This window comes from Bombus pyrosoma, linkage group LG7 (assembly GCF_014825855.1).
Source record: "Bombus pyrosoma isolate SC7728 linkage group LG7, ASM1482585v1, whole genome shotgun sequence".
NCBI lineage: Eukaryota > Metazoa > Arthropoda > Insecta > Hymenoptera > Apidae > Bombus > Bombus pyrosoma.
Genome location: NC_057776.1, coordinates 9,792,610 through 9,815,051, shown reverse-complemented (window position 1 = coordinate 9,815,051; position 22,442 = coordinate 9,792,610). Strand labels below are relative to the sequence as shown.

Sequence of the window (22,442 nt, the reverse complement as noted above, 5' to 3'; positions counted from 1 at the left end):
TTGCACACATCCACCTACGGAAGAAATAAAACCGATACAACTTGAATTTTCCTGAATCGATCTACGGTTTCATTCTTTTTTCTGCCAAGGGTTTTTTCCCGTTCATCGCGAAAATGAAGTACGAGCCACTCCAATTGCAAGGAGCAGCCTGTACACTATACCACGTTTGCGGTGGCTCTCGTATGAGGTCAAACCGATCCTACTCTTCATGGGTGAAGTAAGGTTTAAAAAGGCAGCGAACGCACGCGCGCGGACCGCGGAAATTTCTCAATTGCATGATGCAGTATCTCCTCATTACCAAAAGACTTCAGGAACCTAATTTCGGTCGTTTTAACACGCTACAATATACCGAGAGCAGTACTTTTCAAAAGATTAATACTTGAAGAACGATAGGTATTTTTTATGGCGAGTTATATTTTTTGCAAGTTTCATTGCAACAGGTTCGCATAAATCAAAAGGAAAAAAAGAAAGAAATAGACTCTGTTCGAGATGAAATTTTTGGATGTATTGTCAAAAAGCTATAGTTTCAAAGTGTCTACTGAATATATATATATATACATATATCGTAATCGGCCAAAATTGTAAATTGTATTTCTAGGAATACTTCATTCGAACGTCGAACATACAGGCAACACCAAGTGGACACTCTAGCACGCATACTTGCCGAAGATCGTGAAAAGAATGCTTCGGAGAACGAGGCAGGCTGAAATTTCGCCGACTGCTTATCAATTGGAGGCGCTCGAGTGTCGAGCAGGGCGTTGACAGGCCACGGTTCAATGTGACCGTTTTATCTACTCGTCCGGGCTTCTTCGACAAATTATTTCACCCAACTTTCACGTTACTTAGGTTACCACGCTATTTCGCCTAGCTATATACAGCACTCGCTTGAACGTCAATGTACGGTTCTATTTAAAGTAGCCATCTCGTCCATTGAAACGGAATTTTATCGAACGATTACGCTTTTCTACATATTAATATGTATATATTTTGTTTACAATGACAAAATTGAAAATTAAACATAGAACGTTCCCGCGAAAAACATGATACTCGATGAGACTCCTTTTGCTTCTTGCTATCGAATTCGACGTCAAGTATCCATTGAACCGCATCAAGCATATTAAAAAACACCGATAAAAAATTTTAAATTAAATAACAAAGTGGGGTTCATTCGGACGCGGATTATCGTTTCTTCGGTCCCGTTGGTTCAACGGTCAGCAATATAATTTGCGTATGCTGCGAAAATTATCAAATATAACTCACATAGATCTCGCTCGTTACTATCCATCTTAATGAAAAAAATACGAAAATGCGCGCTGGTGTCGACAAATGACGCGCTTCTCCAATAGTTAGTAACTAAATACATAGCTCGTTGATTAATTACTGCGTAATTGGGAAATGACGCGGAAAGTCGAAGCTGTAGATAGAATAAAACTGCTAGCAGCTCTATCGACGGAATTACAATGTAAATCAAAACATCCCATAATTCACCGTTTCTCAGATGCGTATTCCATTCGTAAATAACGACGTGTTCCTACTCTAATTCGGATTCTACTTCTACGGGGCTGATAAATATCGTCGTGGGACGAAATGCAAAGAGAAAGAGGAATTCATTGCCGAATTGCTGATCACGAAATCTGCTTGTCGCAGAAAAGAATTGAATTCCATCCACGTGATTCACGATTCACGGCTAGAAGAAGCGAACGGAAGAAACGTTCGACTTTGTTTGCTCTCTTCTTTATCGGCTGACGATTCTTTCCCCACTCCAACCAGAGACGAAAAATCGAACGAGAAACAGATTACGCGTGCAGCCCAACATTGCGACGCAGCGAACAAGCGTTCATTCGCATTTGCAAACGATATCTCCTCGAAGTGATCGATTCGGTGATTCGATCACCGTGTTTAAACGCGATTCAACGACGTGTCGTCGTTGCACCTGCTACAGCTGCATCGTGAACGAGACGAGACGATTAACCAGGCGTGCACGCGTTTATCGCGTGACGGTTACGCAGATGCGCGCGCACGCCCGCATTTGTTTTGCTCGACTCGCACTACATTTTACCAGAATTCGCAATTCGATATTTTCTAAATCGCATACGTATGGATTGCATGGAATAGGAAGACGTAACGAACGAGATGGTCCTTTCTCCAATTCGTACTGGATGGTTTTCAAGTATCGATTGTGTTAGCATATAGACATGTACGTACAGTGGAATAATGAGAATGTACGTATAGAACGTCGTCTCGGAATACATATTATTTATATCATATTATTTACAGCGAGACGCTTTTTTATTTTGATGGAATGCAAGTAAGGAAAAAGTTCAATCAAACACAGGTAACAAAACGGTAAGAAAGAACGAATAAAAAGTTTATCATCCGAAGCGAAGCTTTGGTAAAACGAGGAATACACGTTTTTATTTTTTCTGGGTATACGTTTTTCAGTCGTCAATCTCAATTACAACGACGAAATAATAATAGAACAGACACCCAAGGAAAACAAAGTAAAAAGGTTCGGGATGAATAAAAGTGCGTTCAGGAGAAGGGTAATTCGAATGGTAAAAGTGATTACCGCTGGCAGGATTCCCAGTTATGCGATAACCGTGGACACAATCTAACCGACAGAAAACAACAAAACAAACGAGTCTATTTTCTCAATAAAACCAACGCGCAGGCGTTACACTGTTAATGACCCATTAACAAGCAACTTCACAGGTTTAAATAATTCCACGAAATCACGATACAAGCAAGCGGGTGTCGTTATTCAACGAAAGTGCACGCACGAGTGTCATGAATTTTGCTCTTTCAGTCCCAGGGGATGCCATATGCCGGTCAACGATGTAGAGTTCGCTGTTACTCGCGTTCCATCACGAACTCGTCATAGTTCCCACCGCCAGATACATCATTGAATTTTCCAGAACGATTCCTAGCCGATACAAAATTATGTATACAAATCCGTAATCTTTTTTAATATTATTTTACTTTATTGTTTTGCTTTTTTCGTAGAGAATTAAAAAATGCATCGAACGATGTATGACAAAATGTAGAGTTCCATTTAAGAAAATAAATGCAACCTTGAAACATTTGGAACGTCTCCACTTTCGGAGAAGACACATGCATCGCGTGATGCATCACTCAAAATCACTACGTTTTTCCTAATTAAATTCTTTTTATTTCCTGCCGTTTTAACACTGGCTTGACCCGGTTGCGTGAGACGCTCCGTATAGATTTAGACATGTCCGTGGATTGATCACCGTGGGAAGCTGAATCTGCACGAGGTCTGTATACTAATACGGTACAATAGAATAAGAATATCGACTAATAATATGCCAAGAGACCAGTCCACGAACTTGTTAACCGAATTGGCATTAGCTTTGATTCAGTCTCTGTTGAAGAAGGTAGACTACTACGAACGTAGTCCAGTTTGTACGATCCTTGATATTTATCGATGCATCAATCCAGTACTGCTTTAATTTAGAGCTTTGCTATATTGTGAAAATTATTATACGCGCGAAAGGATACGCCCTATGACTCACGTTACCTATTAGCGTTACCGCGAAACACATCTACTAGTTATTGCACTGATATGTTAATGGGTGCTTGTCACTGTAATTTGACGATTTATTCTCTTTTAAGCCGTCGCATTAAATGGTCATCAAAAGAAATGACTTCGTTAAAGTGACTCGTGAATTTGAGAAAAATATCAGAACTTGTGAAAAACCTTTCTCGCATATTTTTGAATCCTGTTTAATTTTTTGAGAAATTCCCTCTTCCCTCTTCTCTATTATTTTACTCCATCAATGGAGTTCTATCTTCAAACGACCTTCGTTGTACGAATAATTTCTTGCACCATCGCGCAATACAATTTCTCGGAAGTAATCATATCGTCGTCGTCGTCGTCGTCGAGCTATTCAATTCACAGGTAAAAATAGACACGTTTGATTGCAATCACATCCTCCGATGGTAACGTAGTTTCATGCATACACAACTTTATTAACTTTACGTCGATCAACAGCAAGAAATTCCTATTTTCTTCTGAAGTTTTGAGATCGAGGAAATGCTCCATCGAAGGTGTAATACGATTGCTTCAAGCAACGAACAGTTTGCAAAATTATTATTTTCTGCGCAGCTGTTCTACTGCTTCAGAGCCATGTATCGTACGAGAATATTATCAACGTCAAGACAAATTAATCTTCTTCATCCAGCTACGGAAAACACGCATCTTGTCATGTCATATAACATTCGATTTTGTGTGAATTCCTCGAATAACGATATTCGATTGAAAAATCTTCTTTTCGCGATAATTTTTTTAATTCTTTTACTCTCTTAATATCGACTTTTCTTACGACCCATCAGAGAGAGTGAAAATTCTAGATAAAATAAACTGTTACATCACGTTACGTAATCAATCTCGGTAATCTGGGAACAAATTATTAATGGAAACGATGCAGCTAACCGTAGCTAGCTGCCTTATAAATAAAAGAACGTGCGAGCAACGATAAGGAGGCACTTGGACTGATTTGCATACGGCATTTTGAGTGCAACGATCGTATCAGCCTCGTTTGCCCCGTTTGCCCCGTTCCGTGAAAACAAAACTAAAGTTACGAAATCTTTCTTTTTGCATTAAGCTGGTAATCTATCTTAAACACAATAACTGCAACGATACGCAATTCGCATGAAACTCAAATGTCTTGGAACCTAGGAAATATTCGATCGATGTATAAACGTTCGAACACGTACTGCAAATGTTTCTAGAAACTTCGACTTCGGTACATGAATTTGCCAATTTTATTTTTTCGAAATCACGACAGGCAACGACGCGTGAAGCAAAATTTTGCGGTTACCTAGAAGAAAATCGAAAGTGGCGACTTTCCAAGAGCGAGCGAAGTCGAGGGAAAGTTTTTGAAACTACGGCATAGAGAAATCGGAAAGAATCGGACGCGAGATGAGCCGGAGATATCGCGGGGGTGGGAGAAAAATGAGTTCTTTTTTCCTCGGTATTCACTATCCATCGCGGCTAATAAAATCGCAGCAGTCGCTTCGAGGCCCACTGACCCGATTCCCATTCCTCGCTTTTCATATTTTCCGTGACCGAGACGCGTGCAAATTGAACTTTCTAAGTACGTTTTCTGTACGAATCGGTCAACGAAGAACGCTGGAATCAACAGGTCTACTAACATGACTTTGTAACAAACGCCAGTCGTAGACGGTTATTTTCAAACCGAAGCGTTTAGGTTCGTCCGTTTTTATCTCACATTTCAAATATGTTAAATAAGCAAAAATGAGATTAGAATGCTTGGAAGGCAGTTGAAATGTATATAGATATAAGGTAGAAATTAATTAAAACATTTTCGGGGATAGATATATCGATACGCGTTAAGATTTTGTGATATCATGATAATCGCATGCCGATGCGATTGCACGAGGCTTTCGTCATTCATCCACACGCGGAAATCGCAGAGAACGATTCTATTTGCATCGCTAGAGTAATAAGCAACTTCGAGAACGACCTCAAAGTTAGCCAAATATTTATGATTTATTCGCTCGCTGCTTCGTTTCCAGATCGATTTCAATTTTCAATATAATCGTCACTGATTGACTCTTGCATCGTCCTTGTCTCCGTATATCTTTGAATACTTCGTCCTCATGTTTTGTTATTTAACGCAATAGCTAAAGCCGTAGCCGACACGATTCGTCCGAAATCAACTTGCCGATCAAGATCCACGGACAACCATCCTTCCATATCGAATTGATATAAAAGTCCAGTACAAAAGAGCATGATCTTTAAGTCGAAGTTCGAAAAATATGATTATTTCTGATCTCTTAAAAGGTTAAAACCGTGACCTTGAATGCCAATCGATTTCAGACCGATTTTAATACACTCGATGGATTAGTAATCAAAATTAGACTAAAAGATATAAACTTGCCTTTCCTTCGCAATTAATATTGAACAAAACAAAAATTATAGAAACAGTAGAGTGATGACGAAAACACGCTGTCAATAGGAAAACCAGACACACACACACACACGCATCATAAAACGAGCACCAGGAAATCGTATCCAAACAAGCTTTATCAGAACGAAATTCACCTTTCGAGCTCGTTTGCCAGGGCAGAACCAGATAACGGAGCACGAGCACCAGCAGAGCCATCCTCGTCCGCCGCCACAACGAGAGCTTGACGTCATGGATGTCGAGGGTCAGGATCCACATGGATCAGACGACGGACCGCTAGATCGATTAAATCCATTTAGGAAGACCAACGAGCGCAAGAAACACTGAGGATATTCAGCGTGCGACTTTACCGATTACGTATCTAGTCGACTCTCTTTTTTCTCTTTTGCCGATCGTGTTTACACTCGTTTGCTTCGTCTATCGCTCCGTGGAACACGTTGAATGAAAGGCGTACGCGCGAGATCAATAGAAACGGAAACGATGAAAAGCTTAGGGATAATCGATATCTACCAGCGCACCGATGTCTCTGTAATTGGAACTGAAAGGGAACGTAACGCGACACGCGACGCGTATCGTGCCGAATCCTTTGTTGATAGCTGCAACCTTGTTGCGGTTACGCGAAGAGCCCCTACGAGTGTTATCGCGACTGAACGATACCTTGATTTACGTTTAATTACGTTAAACAAAAGATGAAACCCGCGAAATGTCAATGGTAACTTAATCGCAAGGAGATTTTTACTGAGATTCCTCGTGGCCAATTTCTCAGTTTCGATCGGTAAGATGCTTAGAAAATGATACAGATCTCTGTACGAAATAAATAGATACTGATAAAGTAGACTACACACGCATGTTATGTTTTGTAAATATTTGCAGGAACTGAATTAATGTTCGATCATAATGCTTAAGAACTTAGTTCCGGCAACTATCAAAAACTCGATGCTATACGTCAATATCGTTGGTACTCCTCGACCTCACTAGCATGAAGAAACTCATCCATCAAACTTTTTAATTAGGTCGATCAAAATCAATTACTCGTTTATGGGGACAGTGTTAATAGATTAATTTCCGACGTCGGAAACTTTAACGTTACTCTATATTCTTCGATATTTGCCTTTTCCCTCAGACGCGTCGCAACATGAAATGCGCATGCGCGCACGTGTTTGTTATTTTAGAGAAATTATACGGGACGTATGTATAAGTAAACGAGAACCCTATCAATTATCACGGAAACGTTTTATCATAAAGACGACATCCTGGAATTTTTGTGAGGGCAGATATACGCGCGTGCCAAGCGCCAAAGATAGATAACAGTCAGGAATTTTTAGGCCGTCGGTCATTTGTTCGACCATAAGGTAAACACGATGCCCAACAACGTAACTACAGATAAAAAAAGAGAATCATTGGATTTGCCCTCTATGAAACATTATTGCAGCTATCAACGTGTCTTGTTTATGCTCGAATGTAATTATCAAAATTACATACAATATGAAACACATTGTGAATTATGAGAAGTTTGTGCAAAAAATATTTAAGATTCGATATTAGAGGTTATGAACTCTCCGACGATTACATGCAAATACATATGAGGTTAAAATATTTTTCGTGTCTTTTAATAGTTTGCGAAATACTGATTTAAAAATTAAGATACAATGTTTTCCTTATGTAAAGGGAATATTCCATTCATATTTCATACTAAATAAGGAATACAAATGATAGGTAATTATTTACGTTACTCATTGATAACATATGTGTATATGCGAATTGTTCGAATGAACTTGATGATCCGTGTTCAAAGTCAGTTAATATCACGACTTCAGACTGTCTTACATAATAAAGAAAAAAGAAAGTTCAGAATTCATGTTTACAAACATAAGATAAATTGCGTATGTGGCGCCCTCATAGTTCGCGACTGTGAACTTAAGCAATCGATAACATAGAAATCTAGTAACGACTACATTACCATTCAAACATATGTTATTAAGCTTATCATTATTAAAAAAGACATGCATTAATCTTTGTCCCACGGATTTTTCATTTTTACAGACCTATTCAAACGGTCAAATTATTAATTGCAGCTGGATATTAAATTTCAAATTTGGATCTACGAAATTGCTACGAGACTATAAACTACCCTCATTGCTTATATCAACTATATTGCTATTCACGATAAACATTTCACGCAATAAGACACGAACTCATTTTACGTCGTAATTGATATTTCAAGTTGCAGGAACTGGTGCATACTGCCATCTGACAAGGCAGCGGTAGTCACTCGGACGACAATCGCGATTACTAATTGAACGTTGCTAATTGTCTAGCACAATCCGTCCAACGGTACTTCAAAGCTGTATACTTCGTTGCGTTCCCGTGTTCGTTTTAAGTCTCCACCGAAGTCATTGGAGCCAGTTTCCCTTCGTAATGAGTTTCCCTGACAAAGCACTCCGACGTCTATTCAATTTCCTCGGTGTTATACATCTGCCTCCCTCGAGAAATAACGGTTTGCCGCGCGGTAAGTGCAAAGGAAACGTATAAGAAGTCTATTGTTACCGACGGAAGAGGACAGGAGGAGCACCGGTAAGCCAGACTGAATAAGACCGAAAAGAAACAATCTATGATTTATATCATGGGTTTTGGCTCTTTAAAGTGTAACGTTAAGTAACTGCTGCCAACGAATGGCCACTTTTTATTCCCTAACAAACTTCCTGTTAGTTGATTAGTATAACATTACGATTCGATCAAGTCGTGGTAGTTTGACCAATTTTCGTATCATGCAATCTTTCCCTTTTTCTAAAAACCACTTTTCTGTCTACGAAATCTGGCAAAACAATGTGTCTATAATAACATTACAGTTTTCTTCGCAATTAGAACTTATAATTAATTTCAGAAAATACTTTAACTTCAGAAAATACAAACGAAAAAAATAAAAGTAATGAAAAAAACGATAAAGAAACGCAAAAAATCGGAGAGTTTCCTCCGATATAGGATGAAGGAAGCATGGAGGATTTTCCTGAGCGCGACTAAGGGCGGTTCAGAGCGCAGCTATCGAAGAGGTCTAAGCTCGATCTCAAGATCCTCTTTCCATAGATGGACCCGCGGGGGACAAAAAAAGCACCTGACCAGTCTTTACCCGAGACTCGTCTGCGGACGAGGACTCCCGCTCCCTCGGAACCTATGTCTACCTTGGAGGACACAATGAGAACACGGTGCGCGCACGACAACAGCAGGTTGCGCGTCCATTTAAAAGGAGAAACGTAGGTACAATGCACTCCGAGTAACAAAACGAACGTCCACATAGACACGGAGAAACGCGACGAGCTGCTCTGAGCCGATGTTCGATGCGCGTCTACTATCTCGCTAAATAGTTCAAGCTGTTGTTAAACAACCGTTTGTAAGAAAAACCTATGTTCGACCAGGAACTCTTAATCGCATAGAGTAAGTCCCTCTCTCTCTCTCTCTCTTTCAGTTAACAAATAAAACACAGTCCAGGTTGAAATTATGAAAATCGTATTTTAATTTTTCCTGATTTGGTATTTAATTTAACGACCATTGAATATTTGGTGAATTTATCGTTTACAAAAATACATCGTTTGGGACATGTAGAATGTACCAGGTTTCCAATATACGGTAAAATACTACTCATTCGAACGAAATATTTTCTTTTCACCATTACTCAAAATATATATCTTATATGTTTCGCGAGTTACATATATTCACCTTATCATTTTAATTATAATTCTGTCGGAAGGTGGTAAATTCAGAAAGCAAACGACCTATTCAGACTACCAACTCGCTGTTTTCTATCCGTCGAAAATTCCCAGGCTACGAAAACAGCTGACGATACACCGAGAAGACTAAAGGATAAAAGACTCCGAGACACCTGGACAAGGTACGAGGCATGGCAAAAGTCGATGGATATCTTTCCCCGGAAATATACGAATACTTCACAGCCCCCAATCTCCCTTTTCATTCGTCCCCTTATCACGATTATTATTGAAAGAAACACTTCGGAAGGGAGCACGAATCACCGATGAGGCAAAACTGATAGTGACGAGTGAGATCATTTCTTGTTTATTACGATAAGAGAACCAGTTGAGAAACTGAATCGTTGTTCTAACGCGGTCACGTTTATTGTTCGCGATAATGCACAGCATCAGCTTCCGTAGGATAACTGTAATAAACGTAACAAGGGCACGATACATCAGACATGCGATTTTCTTTGACGAGTTCGAAATTCGTTTGATTCGTTGCCAGCAAAATTCGCTTCTTATAAAAGTTACAATTTGCGCGACGAAAATTACCAAATGGTAACTGTATGAAGTACGTACGAGGTCGAAGGTTGTTAGTGAAGAAATATTTAAAGATCCATTTATTATTAATATCGATGTGTCGATTGGCAGTTTGCTCGTTTTAGCTGCTGATGTTTACCAATCGAATCTACGACTTCCTATATGTATGACAAAACATACTGATTTTCTGAGTGCAATCTGCTTTTAAGATTAATCAGTAGCTTCTTTGCGTTGATGTTAATGTGAGTGAAACAATAATACGTTCTGCTACTTGTATGTATGTTAACATTTCCTATTCATTCCTTTCGTTGCTGAACAAGCAGCGATCAGTATCCTTTCTGTTTGTAGTTTTTTCTTTCGATACTTCTATCTTCTACTTTTATATCATTATTGTGCTATTGTTGAGTTGTTGTTTCCTCGTGCAGAACTATTTTGTATAAGACATTTCTTCTGCACGGTAAAATACGTCGAATAAAACACTTTACTTCTTGCAGCAATAGTAAAAAGGTAAGAAGGATAATAGAAAATTTACTTAGATTCTATAGAAGAAAATTGAAAAACTTTCTTAAACGGTGAATATAAGTAAATTTGTGCGAAAAGAAACTGATTATTCTTTACCAATAAACCGCAACAGAAAAAGACTCAAGCCCGTTAACTTCTGAAGGAGTTCAACGATGTTATTATATATCATCGATTCGAGTTTACTTTCAAGTTTCATTGAAGATGCATCATTATTACAGAATTAAACACAAAATGGGAATAGGAGTGTTATTATGTAGTAAAAATTACTGACGTCAAATATTTTCCCATTAAATATCTCAGCTTGCTAACATAGCCAAAAGATCAAATAAACTAGGTTTCGATAGGGCACGTTCTTCGCAAGCAAACAAATAACACGAACGGATAACAAGCAGAATGATAAAAATATTGTAAAATTTCGGTACGCGAGATATCGGATAAAACTATGAAAAATTCTTTCTCACGACACCGTTTCGCTGATGCAGGCAGAGTCGCTAGAACAGAATCGCGAAGAAGAAGAGGGCAAGAGAAACAGGGCAATTGACTCACTTGTATCTCGAGTAGCAGCTCCGTCTTCTTTCGCCTGATGTCTATTAGAATCTTCTGGTGTTCTGGCGTCAATTCTGCGCAACAAAAAAGAACAATCTTATTATCGTGCACTTTGTTTTGCTATGCGACTGTGATATGTAATTTGTTCGTGTAAACGCTTTGCATTAGCGGCGAAGTAACACAGTTAGGCAAATGTTCCATTTCCATTGTTTCGAAGAAAATCAGTTATGAAATCAAACCAATAGCAACGTACGTTCGTCGATGAAAAAATGCTAAAAATTTAGCAGATTCCAAATTGTGTCATCCTTGTCGTAAACTACGTCGAAAAAGAAAATGTACTTTGTATTCTGAAGAAACTAATCACAAAGAAGATTACGGGTTTCTTATCGTATTCAGTCCAGACAACGAAGCAACGAAAATTGTCTCGTAACATTAGAATCATCGAATTCGTCAAAATGGTGAATTTTACATATTTTATATTCGCAATTATTACAAACAGTAGGTAGTATTTTTTCGAAAGGATTTATTAAAAATACTATCCAACGTTTTCAAATCAAATTAATATCTTCTTTTGCTCGTTTACACGATACCTTTGAGAGATTCGAGCATTCGTCCGAAAATCGAAGATTCGTTTACAACGAAGACAGGAACGTGATTTTGACATTACATAAATGACCGTTTATTTTTACCATATCGCTTTGGTTGTAATTTTATTAATAGCACTCTAAGTACGTGGTATATTTAGATACACCTTACGAGCGTTTTGTTCTAACGTCAATTTATACTAAACCGTTGAATGACAGATTTGCTTGTTACTCACGAACGACTTACACGTGTTCCATTCTTCGGTCTCGTGGCGTGTCGGCATACAAAAGGGAAACAGAAGCTCGTTCGCGAATCAATTAAACAAACAGATGCGAACGATTAATAATTGATCGTGAACTTGATTGAACGACAACCGGTCTCGATTGGAGCAGCGTTCGAACACAATAGCGCATCCTCGATGCCAGTCAAGCCGAGGAAGGGGCCTCATTAGAAGCAATTTAACGACAGATCTAAAAATAGGTCTTTCGAATTAAGGCTGGGGTCGTGGTACACGCACTGAATAAACGCAAATAGGATTAGACTTCGAAGGGGAACAAGTGGCAAATAAGTAGCTTTTATTATAAAAACCTTGAACCGCTTTTTGCAAAACTTTCATCTATTGTCATCGAGATCATACGTGCTGCTATATCTTTTTTTGATCTCCTCATCGTTCGAGCGATATTTGTAACTGAACGATATGCAAGTAATTGACCGTTGTCCAAATTATAACGTTTTTATTATATATATTTTTTTATTAGAAATACTTATGTATGCTGTACGCGAAAGACGAATATGTTGCTTCACTAATGCAGGATCATTATAATAGATTGACATTATTCGTTATATTCTTAGGACACTTTCGTCCCTATAATTAGCACTCCAGTCGTGCGTGTGTAAGATCAATGCATACAATCACGTAACAGAAGACACGGATTTTTCATCGCATCGATCGTTTTTAAAAAAAGAATGAGCAATAAGACGAGATACCGATCACAGAGGATTGATAAAAATATAAGAATGTATCGTATATAAGTAACTTCGTGTCGAATTGAACTCACACGGTATTTATCGACGCATCATTTTTAGGTAAAACAATTTTCCGAACTTTTGAAATATCGTTTTACGCTTCTTTAGTTGTTTAGTCGAATAGAAGGTCGTTCAACTTGTTAGTCGTGCCGTAATTATGAGACACCTTGTACAACTGAATAGTATTACTAACGACGACGCTCGAACAATTTAAATGCTGCGGCAAAAATACTACCACTAGAATCTCAAAGCGTTAACCTTTAAGCACCACGAACTTAGGTTGCGCTTCTTCCTTCGAACGTTAGGCGCGTACCAGCTATAATTTAAGCCCTAATAAAAGGAAACAAAAATCGAGCGATTAAACGATAGTGCAGAAGAAAAATTTCAAAGAAGTAACATACCGTGATAAAATTGAATCGGAATGACACGATCATGGGGATAATAAAACGCGAACGAGTGTCGGAAGCTAATAAGGTGACTGTAGCGTATAATTTGCTCGTTTGCCGAGTGAGCGTAAACATGAAAATACAACAGAAGAACGACGGAGGGAGGAGAAAAGGAGGAGGAAATGGTGCACCGCGTTTCATACGCCATTCATAATGCGTTCTGCCACCTGCGCTACGTCGCAAGGGTACCGTATGATCCCGTGTCTCGACCTCCGCGCGAGGTTATGTAATTCGAACGGGTACGCTAACCTCTTCCTTTCGCGCGACGAACGGAAAGTCGCGCCGTTCGGATTAGGCTAGGTTACGTGGCCGAGCGGAACAATTAGAAACTGTTGCTTCGTCGATGGCACGAGGAACGTATAACGGGGTCGATAGCCGTGTTTCACAAATCAGAAAGGGTCTCATAGATCCTAATTGCAATACCGTTAACTCTCGATACAATACCTTCGATGGATACCATAACATTAAGAAACCATCTCGTCGCCGATCTTGATACTACGTTCCGTGATTGTCAGCAACATTAACGACGCTGTAACGATAACAGTACTATCGTATTTCCAACGAGATTGGGACCGTCCCAACGCGTGTATAGGTATATCACGCGATACGACGTTTTGCGTAATCGTGCGATTCACCAAGATATTTTGTTTCAAGATACGCGAATGTAAACAAAAAAGATATCGAAACGACGAATGCATGGAAAGGTCTCTTTTTTTCTTGAATACTGTACAATATCGATCGCTAATGGGTATAAAATTGTTTCCGCGAGATTCCCGAATTCCAGTAAATCTCTTGCTCGGTCGCTCAATCTTCTTTGCTCTGTCTCTCTCTTTAATGCTACGAGAAGCTGCATTTTTGTTGACAGATGGAAGGTATACGTTCAAAAAATTTCGAACGTTTTATAACTCTTTATCAGACAGTTAGATGCTACGAGACGAGAATCAGAGTTGAACGAATCCCGTAGATTTTCTCGAGGAAAAGAAAATTTCGTTTTGTTTACGGGATGTACACAATGGAAAAGTAGAAAGAGAGAGAGAGAGAGAGAGAGAGAGAGCGCGTGCGCTCTGACAGGGAAAACCTAGATTTTTGCCAGGTTGCTACGTACATAGAGACAGATAAATTAGGCTTATTGAAAATGTTCTTACCCGTTGTGCCGAACTGGTCGAGCTGGTGAGCACCAGAATTTACTCCCGCACCCCCCAGACCGTCCAGATCCTGCCACATTTCCGAAAACACGCACTTTCCGGACACACGCACGCACAGAATCACCCACCTTCACTCAAGCGGCGCCATTTTCACTGTGTACTGATTACTCTCGGCTTATACGATCTAAGCGCCCTCCTCGATGTCGTAGATCAATCTTCAACTAATAGCACGGCGACGTTTATTTCTTATCGACGATTGCGTAAGTGAAAACTATTGCACAAAAAAGTCAGTTAAAAATAATTTCACTCGTTCTACATATCTATGAAACGACCAGCTCTATTTTACTGTAGAGATTTACAAAATAAATGTACTATCACGTATTTATTTTTGAAGGAAGGAAAAGCTATAAGACGCTATTTGCTGAATTTGCAGATGAAAATAAGATCGATATTTCCAAATATATTACAGTAGAAGAACTAGGCAAAATTATGTATAACTTTAAGCCCAGACGAAATACAAAATAAACATAACTTGTTATGTAAATTTCTTTTCTTAACCACATATAGCTTTGTTAACATATGATAAGGAAGATCATGAATTTACCAATCTCCATTGTTGCCCCTGAATTTATTGCAACCATTATGCAATTACAATTGCATATAGAATCTGTAGTACATAATCAATACACCATTATTGTACACTCGTATGTTCATGTAATATTAATGTTATATATAATTACGAATTGTATTAGCCATAATTCACAGACTATACGAGTTCCACAGATATTAAGGTAATTTTTTATAAACTTTCGCTAATATTAAGCGAAAAGGTCGCAATTAAAAAGCTATTGTAAAACAAATACAATAATAAAATTTATTTCCACTTTTTTTGTTAATTGATGATTATCAGAAACTACCACTTTTTACATTTATGTGACTCATTATTACTTGGCATATCGCGTGTTTTATTCCAAGACATAGTTTATAATTGCCGTCGACCGGAAGATGATAATATGTCTAATTGTATACCACTGTGTTATTAACCATATCCACAACACAGAGCGCGATTGATATTTGTAAAAATTACGGCATTGAACTAAGCAAAAATCGTAGAAATAGCAATGGCACGAATAGTATTGTAGCATAATAGACCGTCAATTATCGTAGTCGAATAGAGCATAGCATATAATACATGTATATGTATGTACAGGATCTAGCATATAGCGTAGCATATACAACTGTTCATTTCCCAAGCTACGCGAATGAAAATATAATTATAATCATAAAATACAAGGTGGAATGGAAATGGTAATACAACCGGACATGGGATGTATACTTAAATTTGGGTAATTCAGAACTAAACAAAAGTAAATAATCGACAGCGGTTTAAACGAAATGTGAAAGTAAATAAAAAAATGTGGAACGATAGTTTTTCATAAGTTGTTTCGTTTTTTCGAGAAAAATAAATTTAAAAATGTATCATGTACGTATATCAGATCAATTCGTGATTAAACATGTTCGGACTTTATTTTCTTGAAAATAAGGCCTTGAATGGAAAAATATTATTTAACATTATTTAATATTTTTAACTTATTTTCGCATGTATAACAACCTCGTGCCGATTGCTTAGCCATACGTAGTTGATATCCAATCAAGTTATATAAAATATATTCGTAAAGTTTTTAACTCGATTTTTTCAGAAACGAAGCTACATATGAGAAAATTTTATTCTACCTTTTTTAATTATGTTTTCATGTTAGAATCACCCCGAGGCCGGTTGGACTATGATTTCTGACCCACTCTGTATAGAGAGGAACAAGTCCTTTATAATTAGTTTTTGATTTCTGAAAACATCCAGGGAAATTACTAAAGAAGTAGGTATTACAATAAATTTAAAACTATGTCTTTCAACAATATAAGCATCTAGAAGCTCTAAAATCTATTGGCTGTCAATAAGATTCTATCAACATTATTTATCAACAAATAAAGAATAGTAATTAAGGAAATCCATAATAGATTTTGAAAAATGACTGAAAACATAAATTATAACAAAGATGACCGATAGCACGATACAATTCGCAAAAGATAATTCATAATTTTCTAGTTATCTGCAGACAAGAAATCTCTATCTTCAGCAGAATGTTGATCGCGCAATGTACGTTTAGGTTTCATTTCGCATGCGCGCGACCACCAGTTCGACCACGTACAGACGATAGACGTGTTACTCGCGTACAGTATCGAGCAAAGAAATATAAATACGCAATTGTTAATTTACTGGCAAAACTATCTCTACGATCGTTACGACAGCCTTGAATAATAACTTAAACCTATACGTTACACATGATGGAAAAACCGTTTACATTCTAAAGTTTCACATATTTTATTCACACGTACAGTGTATCAATGGATGACAACCTTTATATTTTTTTTCACAATGACAAGAAAGGAATAGAAAAGATATTTGACTGAAAATTTTCTGGAAAAGTGCTGGGAGATGAATGTTTATTGGCAGAGTGTCGTTAGTGTAGCCAGGCAAAAATGATGTGTATTGACGAAAGTAATCAAGTAGTTTTAGTAGTGTTTGCGGAAAAAAGCCAATTATTTCGATACAAGTGTACGACGTTATGTTCCTTGAAAGATACGCGCAGAACAAGTAGAACGACAGAATCAATCCCCGGTTTATCGATTCTGTGAGATGCACTGATTCGAAAAGAGGACAGGGGCTAGAGTTGTTACTACCCAACTCGTTGAGTAACCAGGTACACGGATTTCGACCAATTGCAATTCTTTCAAAATATTTTTTACTCATCGCCTAATAAACTAATCTTTCTATCATATCGAAAATAAAACTACGTTGCTTGATTCAATTTTAAAAAAGTTATTCTGTTTTTAAGGGTGTACGGAAACCTTTTTGACTAGTTATACGCATATATACTAATGTTGCTGACCACTCAGCATAACTAGTAAAACTATTGTAAGTTGTAATCGGCTGTCATTCAAGGAAAATGAAAAAGAGGTTTGTCCTCGGCTTTCTGTGCACCATCGTAATTTTCATCCTGATGATTTCCACCGATAACGGTTTCATTCAACACATATCACCGTTCGTGATTGGTGTTTGGAACGACATCACGTGTTACGAAGAAGAAAGCGCGCCGGATGGCCTTCCGGATTTTGATCCGCACTTAGGTTAGTAAAATTTAATTTATCTTATTTAATTACGATCATCCCTTGTAATTGATATTACTTACCTTATGATACATGTAACAACTGCCTTACTACAAATCATCTATTTCATAATATTCCAATGAAATGTCTCTACGGTGTTTCTAATCGGAACAACCAATCTTACACACATTTTATTTCTTCCTGTGAATTGTGTCGATTGAAGTGTACTTACATACGTACGTCATTGTTTCTTCGGTGCAAGAAGGCAATTCGGAAGAATTTTGGATGCATTTTTTTTTCATTCTCTAACTTGTATGTTTGCCTTAGCTTATCGCAGAAGACTGACTCCTCAGCCAAACTCGTGAAGCTAAAGAGCAGGTCCTGGGTGGGTGGAGCTAATTTTGCTTCAAAAATTAGACAAAGTTGATTAGGATCGGACCATCCCTTCTAAGGCATTATGTAACAACGCAACTTTCTCGCTACTTACATGGGAGGCGGGGGATCATTAACTAATTGTAAGACATTTTTCAGGCTAGCAAAATTGCGCTTGTGCCTCGCTATTCACCTTCTTGAGGCTAGATAGCTGGCGTTGATAGTGCTTGACTCAATAAACAAATGTTTTTGTCCAAGGACGAAATACAAATTCCAATGTAAATTTGTCTTCTTTCTCTACAAGATAAAGATCATATAGCTTCAAGATAGGAATTATTTAATCGGTAGTTATTTCCGTAATATAATTAATACCCTTAAAAATGTTCAAGATTTAACGTAAAATTTCGAGGGAAGTATTATCGCGAATTATTATGAAATTATTATTGAAAGAAGAAGAATTTTCAATTAATATTTAAATAATATTTTTCACCATGTTTTTCTTTGTTGTCATGTAGATGTGCCTGGTACACTCAAATGCTTCAAGCTAATTGTTTTAATTTAAATCTCTCGTGATACTAAAAAAACCAAACATTAATAATATATCTCATACTCCTAATATTATCACCTAAATTGATAATAACAATTTAGAGCGTGTCTATACCATCACGCGATTAACATTTTAAATGAAAAATGACCGATGCTTTTTACTATATCTTATCATTTATATTGTTTTAAGACTGCTTATCAGGATCTTTTACCGTTTTCTAGCAAATTTTGTAACCGTATAACTATATATTCTTTATACTAATCGACAACAGATAAACCAATGACGGATAGAAATATCTTCTTCCACGAGACATCCTGCTTCGATAAAGATGGTTTGGTGCTGAACGCTCGTCAAGCATGTGCCGTCGAATCTGCGGCTAAAATGAATCCAAGTATGAACGTGTATTTACTGTTCATCTCTCCTTCGAAGATTTCGGATCAATCAAGAGAAATGTTCAATCAACTGCAAACCTATTCGAACGTTCGGATCAGGCATATTAAACCTGAAAAATACATGAGGGACACACCTCTGCATCTATGGTATAGTAGTGGCATATTGAAAAAAAGTTATTGGCCAAGAAGTCATATGTCAGATATTCTCAGATACCTGACCCTTTGGAAATATGGAGGAATATATTTGGATCTGGATGTTGTTGTTATCGCGTAAGCGCAATTATATAGCACTGTTAAATATCTACTTGTTAAATATTTATTGTCAGTGAGTTTAGAATAACGTGACTGAATTCATGTTCATATATTCTGCTAACTGTAAAATGACGAATTCATGAGAATATTGAGAAATCCGTCATTAGTATATTTCGTGTAAATATTATTTACGAAAGAGAAAGTTTTCATTGTATAGGCTCTATGGGTGTGCAAAGTCGCGAAAATGTCGGGATCCCGGTGTTCGAGACGGTTCAGGAAGAGATCGGTTCGGGTTGGATGAATACCGAAAGTATCTCGGAGATTGAAAATCTCGAGATTCTCGGGAATCTCGAGAACTAGTTTTGTTTAATACGACCATGGTTTCGATTAGAAACAATTTTTATGTGCAGAAGAAGTTGTTCGGGATGATGATTTTGACAACATATTTCAAAATCATTGAAATTAAAGGTGGCATCGTTATTCTGCATATTTATCGTCATGTTTTAAAATCGAAAGGAAGGAAACTTATTTTGTGAAAGAAGTTTGAAATTACTGGAAATGTATTTCGGATTTTCGAAATTTTTGGAAATCCCAAAATTCTCAAGCCCCAAAATTGCTTCTGAATCTGTCCCAATCCTGAAAAGATTTCTCGGCCCGACCCGTCTCAATATTTTCGGTATCTCGCACATCCCTATTAATCTCGTATTAAGTATAGTAGAATTGTGAGTTGCTTGCTATTTGCGTACTTACTACATTAAACAAGAGGAATGCTTTATTTATTTATGTACTTTACATGTAAAAAACAAAGAAATCATGCATGTTTTCATGGATTCTGATAGATTATAATATTTATAATTACAAAACTAATCGATAATATATTGTACGAAACGCTTGTGTCAGATCCCTCGAACGTTTAACAAATTTTGCCGGTGCCGAAGACTGGAAAAATGTTGCTGCCGGCGTTATGGGATTTGACGTTACAGAGTTGGGTCGTCGTATGGCAGATGCCTGCATTCGCGATATGCGAGCGAACTTCCGAGGTGACGTCTGGGGCAACAATGGTCCTGGTGTGATCACAAGAACGTTGCAAAAACTCTGTTCAACTAAATACGTGAGTACAATAATTTGATACTTGTACAACAATTTGATTCGTTGAAAAGTATTATTTTTTTACGACGGCATTAAAATAAATTAATATCGCTATGACGTAAAGTGGGATAAGTATCGGATACGAATTTTATTCTTCAAAGTAATAATATATATATTATATATATATTGATATATGTATTAATAATATATAAATGAACGAAGTCAGCAGATCTAAATATGATATTCAGGAAAATTGATAACTTATCTTTATTACATATTGTGTACTATGCTATTATATTGTATGTAGTTAGAAAATAATGATTATACGGTACGGCATATAAAATATTCTTTAATATTTTGTTAAATGTAAAAGATTCGATATTTCAAATTATTCGTTGATTTAATTTTGAAGAAACGAATATATAACATTTTATTTTCTTTCAGGTTCGTGACATGACCACAAGTCGGTGTCATGGCTTTAAAGTTTTCTCTCCATCGACCTTTTATCCGATTCATTACGAGAAATGGAAAATATATTTTGAAACAAAGGACAAGAACACAACGATGCAGATCGTGGACAAGGCGATGGCCATTCACGTGTGGAATAAATTCAGTAAATTCGAAAAAGTGGACGTAAATAACGATGTTCCGTACGTAATCATCGCGAGAAAACATTGTCCAAAGATTTTTAACAATTGTGGAAAGATATTTTAAAGAATAGAAGTGAATCTAAACAAAATATCTTCTACATTATGTCTTGTATGTATGTACATAATTTTTTACAATAACAAACTCTATGCTTTGTAGTTTGTACACTACTTCTTATCTAAATAGCCAATACGGGTGCTTATACTCATATTTTTCTTAAAATATTGGTAAAAGATGATGCAGTTCAATTAACGACCGTAGTCAGATGCAAAATTTATTGAAGAGCAGATTATTACAATATCAAAGACCAAATTCAGGAAAAAAAAAGTAAAAACAAATAATATACATGTATACATATTGTATATCATATCTATTAAATCTATACATATCTACATCTAGTTACGTATCTATGGATAATAAAAGACTACAGTTTTACTCGTATCAAACCTTTGTTAAAATATCCATTATTAAATCAAGAAACTTTAGTAGAACGCGAGAAATGACGTTATTTATGAACTATACAAAAAATTATTGAGACATTCGATATAATCATAAAAATTCAGATAGGTACATATGTATAATAACTATGTGAACCTGAAAAAGTCTTTCAATCTTTAAAAAACGCTGATATGTACTGTGAAACATTCTTCCGCTGACGCGATTATAAATCCCTGCATACCCTCTTTAAGCAGCATTATCTCATCTTTTATTAACAAGCTAAGAAAAAATTGAAGAGAAATGAAAATATATTAAAAATCGCACTTGAAAGGAAAATACGAGCATACGTTAATTGATAACAAGGAAATACATATCAGAAATATGTACTGTGCAAGAGCGAATGTAGAAATGAACATTTCTAACATTGAGATATGCGAATTTAACGTCTAAAAAAAGAGAATGTTTATATTATATAAATGAATGTTTGATGATGTCGAATTGACTGCCTTGTGAACACCCTGTTAATGAACACAGTGTTTGTTCGTGTTCCTATGTACATAATATATATTTATATAATTCATGAATTATTATTATGCAAATACAAAAATCTTATCATGCACCCGTTTTGAAGGTTTTATGTGTTTTGTATGCATTTACAACTATTTGCATACCTCGGTTGTATGTTGAGAAAGAAATAAAAAATATTGAACACTTATACATGAAAAGATAATACAAACTTTTATTAATTCCATGTATAACCTTAAAAATGAAAAAGATATTATACATATGTCGTATCGCATAAATAAGTAGTTAATTGTGCGTAATAATAAGACACGTGAAATAAATGATTCGATAGTGAATATTTGCATCTTTACATTTTTAATTATATCTATTTATAGATAGGCAATGAAATTATACTCCCCTCTACTTACATATACTGTAAAATATAATGCTGTTTTTATATTGACAGATAAAGCTATTAAAACTATTAAATTTGCATAATTAATTAATTATCGAGGTTTTGTAAGAGTA

The 22,442-nt window shown here is 36.7% G+C and overlaps 2 protein-coding genes and 1 long non-coding RNA gene across 15 annotated transcripts in view; 2 read left to right on the top strand and 1 right to left on the bottom strand.

The window, feature by feature from the left end:
- The window catches only part of LOC122569165 (cytohesin-1), a 58,873-nt gene extending 44,142 nt beyond the window's left edge, over positions 1-14,731 (bottom strand). For 2 of the 5 annotated variants that reach the window (XM_043729754.1, XM_043729755.1), the window contains exons 1-2: positions 14,508-14,731; positions 11,306-11,379 (exon numbers count right to left, since the gene is read on the bottom strand). In XM_043729754.1, the coding sequence (XP_043585689.1) occupies positions 11,306-11,379; positions 14,508-14,586 (153 nt within the window). In that variant the 5' untranslated portion in view covers positions 14,587-14,731. Of the gene's footprint in view, positions 1-6,088; positions 6,228-11,305; positions 11,380-12,136; positions 14,462-14,507 lie in introns of those variants that run through there. The other 3 variants (XM_043729757.1, XM_043729756.1, XM_043729758.1) reach the window with 3 other exon arrangements.
- LOC122569177 lies at positions 1,812-2,584 on the top strand. Its single transcript, XR_006317353.1, has 3 exons — positions 1,812-2,197; positions 2,278-2,346; positions 2,443-2,584. It is a non-coding gene; the product is annotated as an uncharacterized LOC122569177 (long non-coding RNA).
- LOC122569170 (lactosylceramide 4-alpha-galactosyltransferase-like) lies at positions 8,132-22,135 on the top strand. 9 transcript variants are annotated; one of them, XM_043729775.1, is made up of 6 exons: positions 8,132-9,383; positions 9,697-9,837; positions 17,509-17,693; positions 18,863-19,253; positions 20,136-20,346; positions 20,769-22,135. In XM_043729775.1, exons 3-6 carry the CDS (start codon positions 17,513-17,515, stop codon positions 21,036-21,038), a joined length of 1,053 nt encoding a protein of 350 aa, XP_043585710.1. In that variant the 5' UTR covers positions 8,132-9,383; positions 9,697-9,837; positions 17,509-17,512; the 3' UTR covers positions 21,039-22,135. The 9 variants fall into 9 exon arrangements, with proteins under 9 accessions (XP_043585710.1, XP_043585705.1, XP_043585707.1 ...); XM_043729769.1 differs by lacking the exons at positions 8,132-9,383; positions 9,697-9,837 and adding an exon at positions 10,464-10,479 and having other exon boundaries at positions 20,769-20,974; positions 21,132-22,135; XM_043729770.1 differs by lacking the exons at positions 8,132-9,383; positions 9,697-9,837 and adding an exon at positions 10,395-10,401.
- Positions 22,136-22,442: the final 307 nt, after the last annotated feature.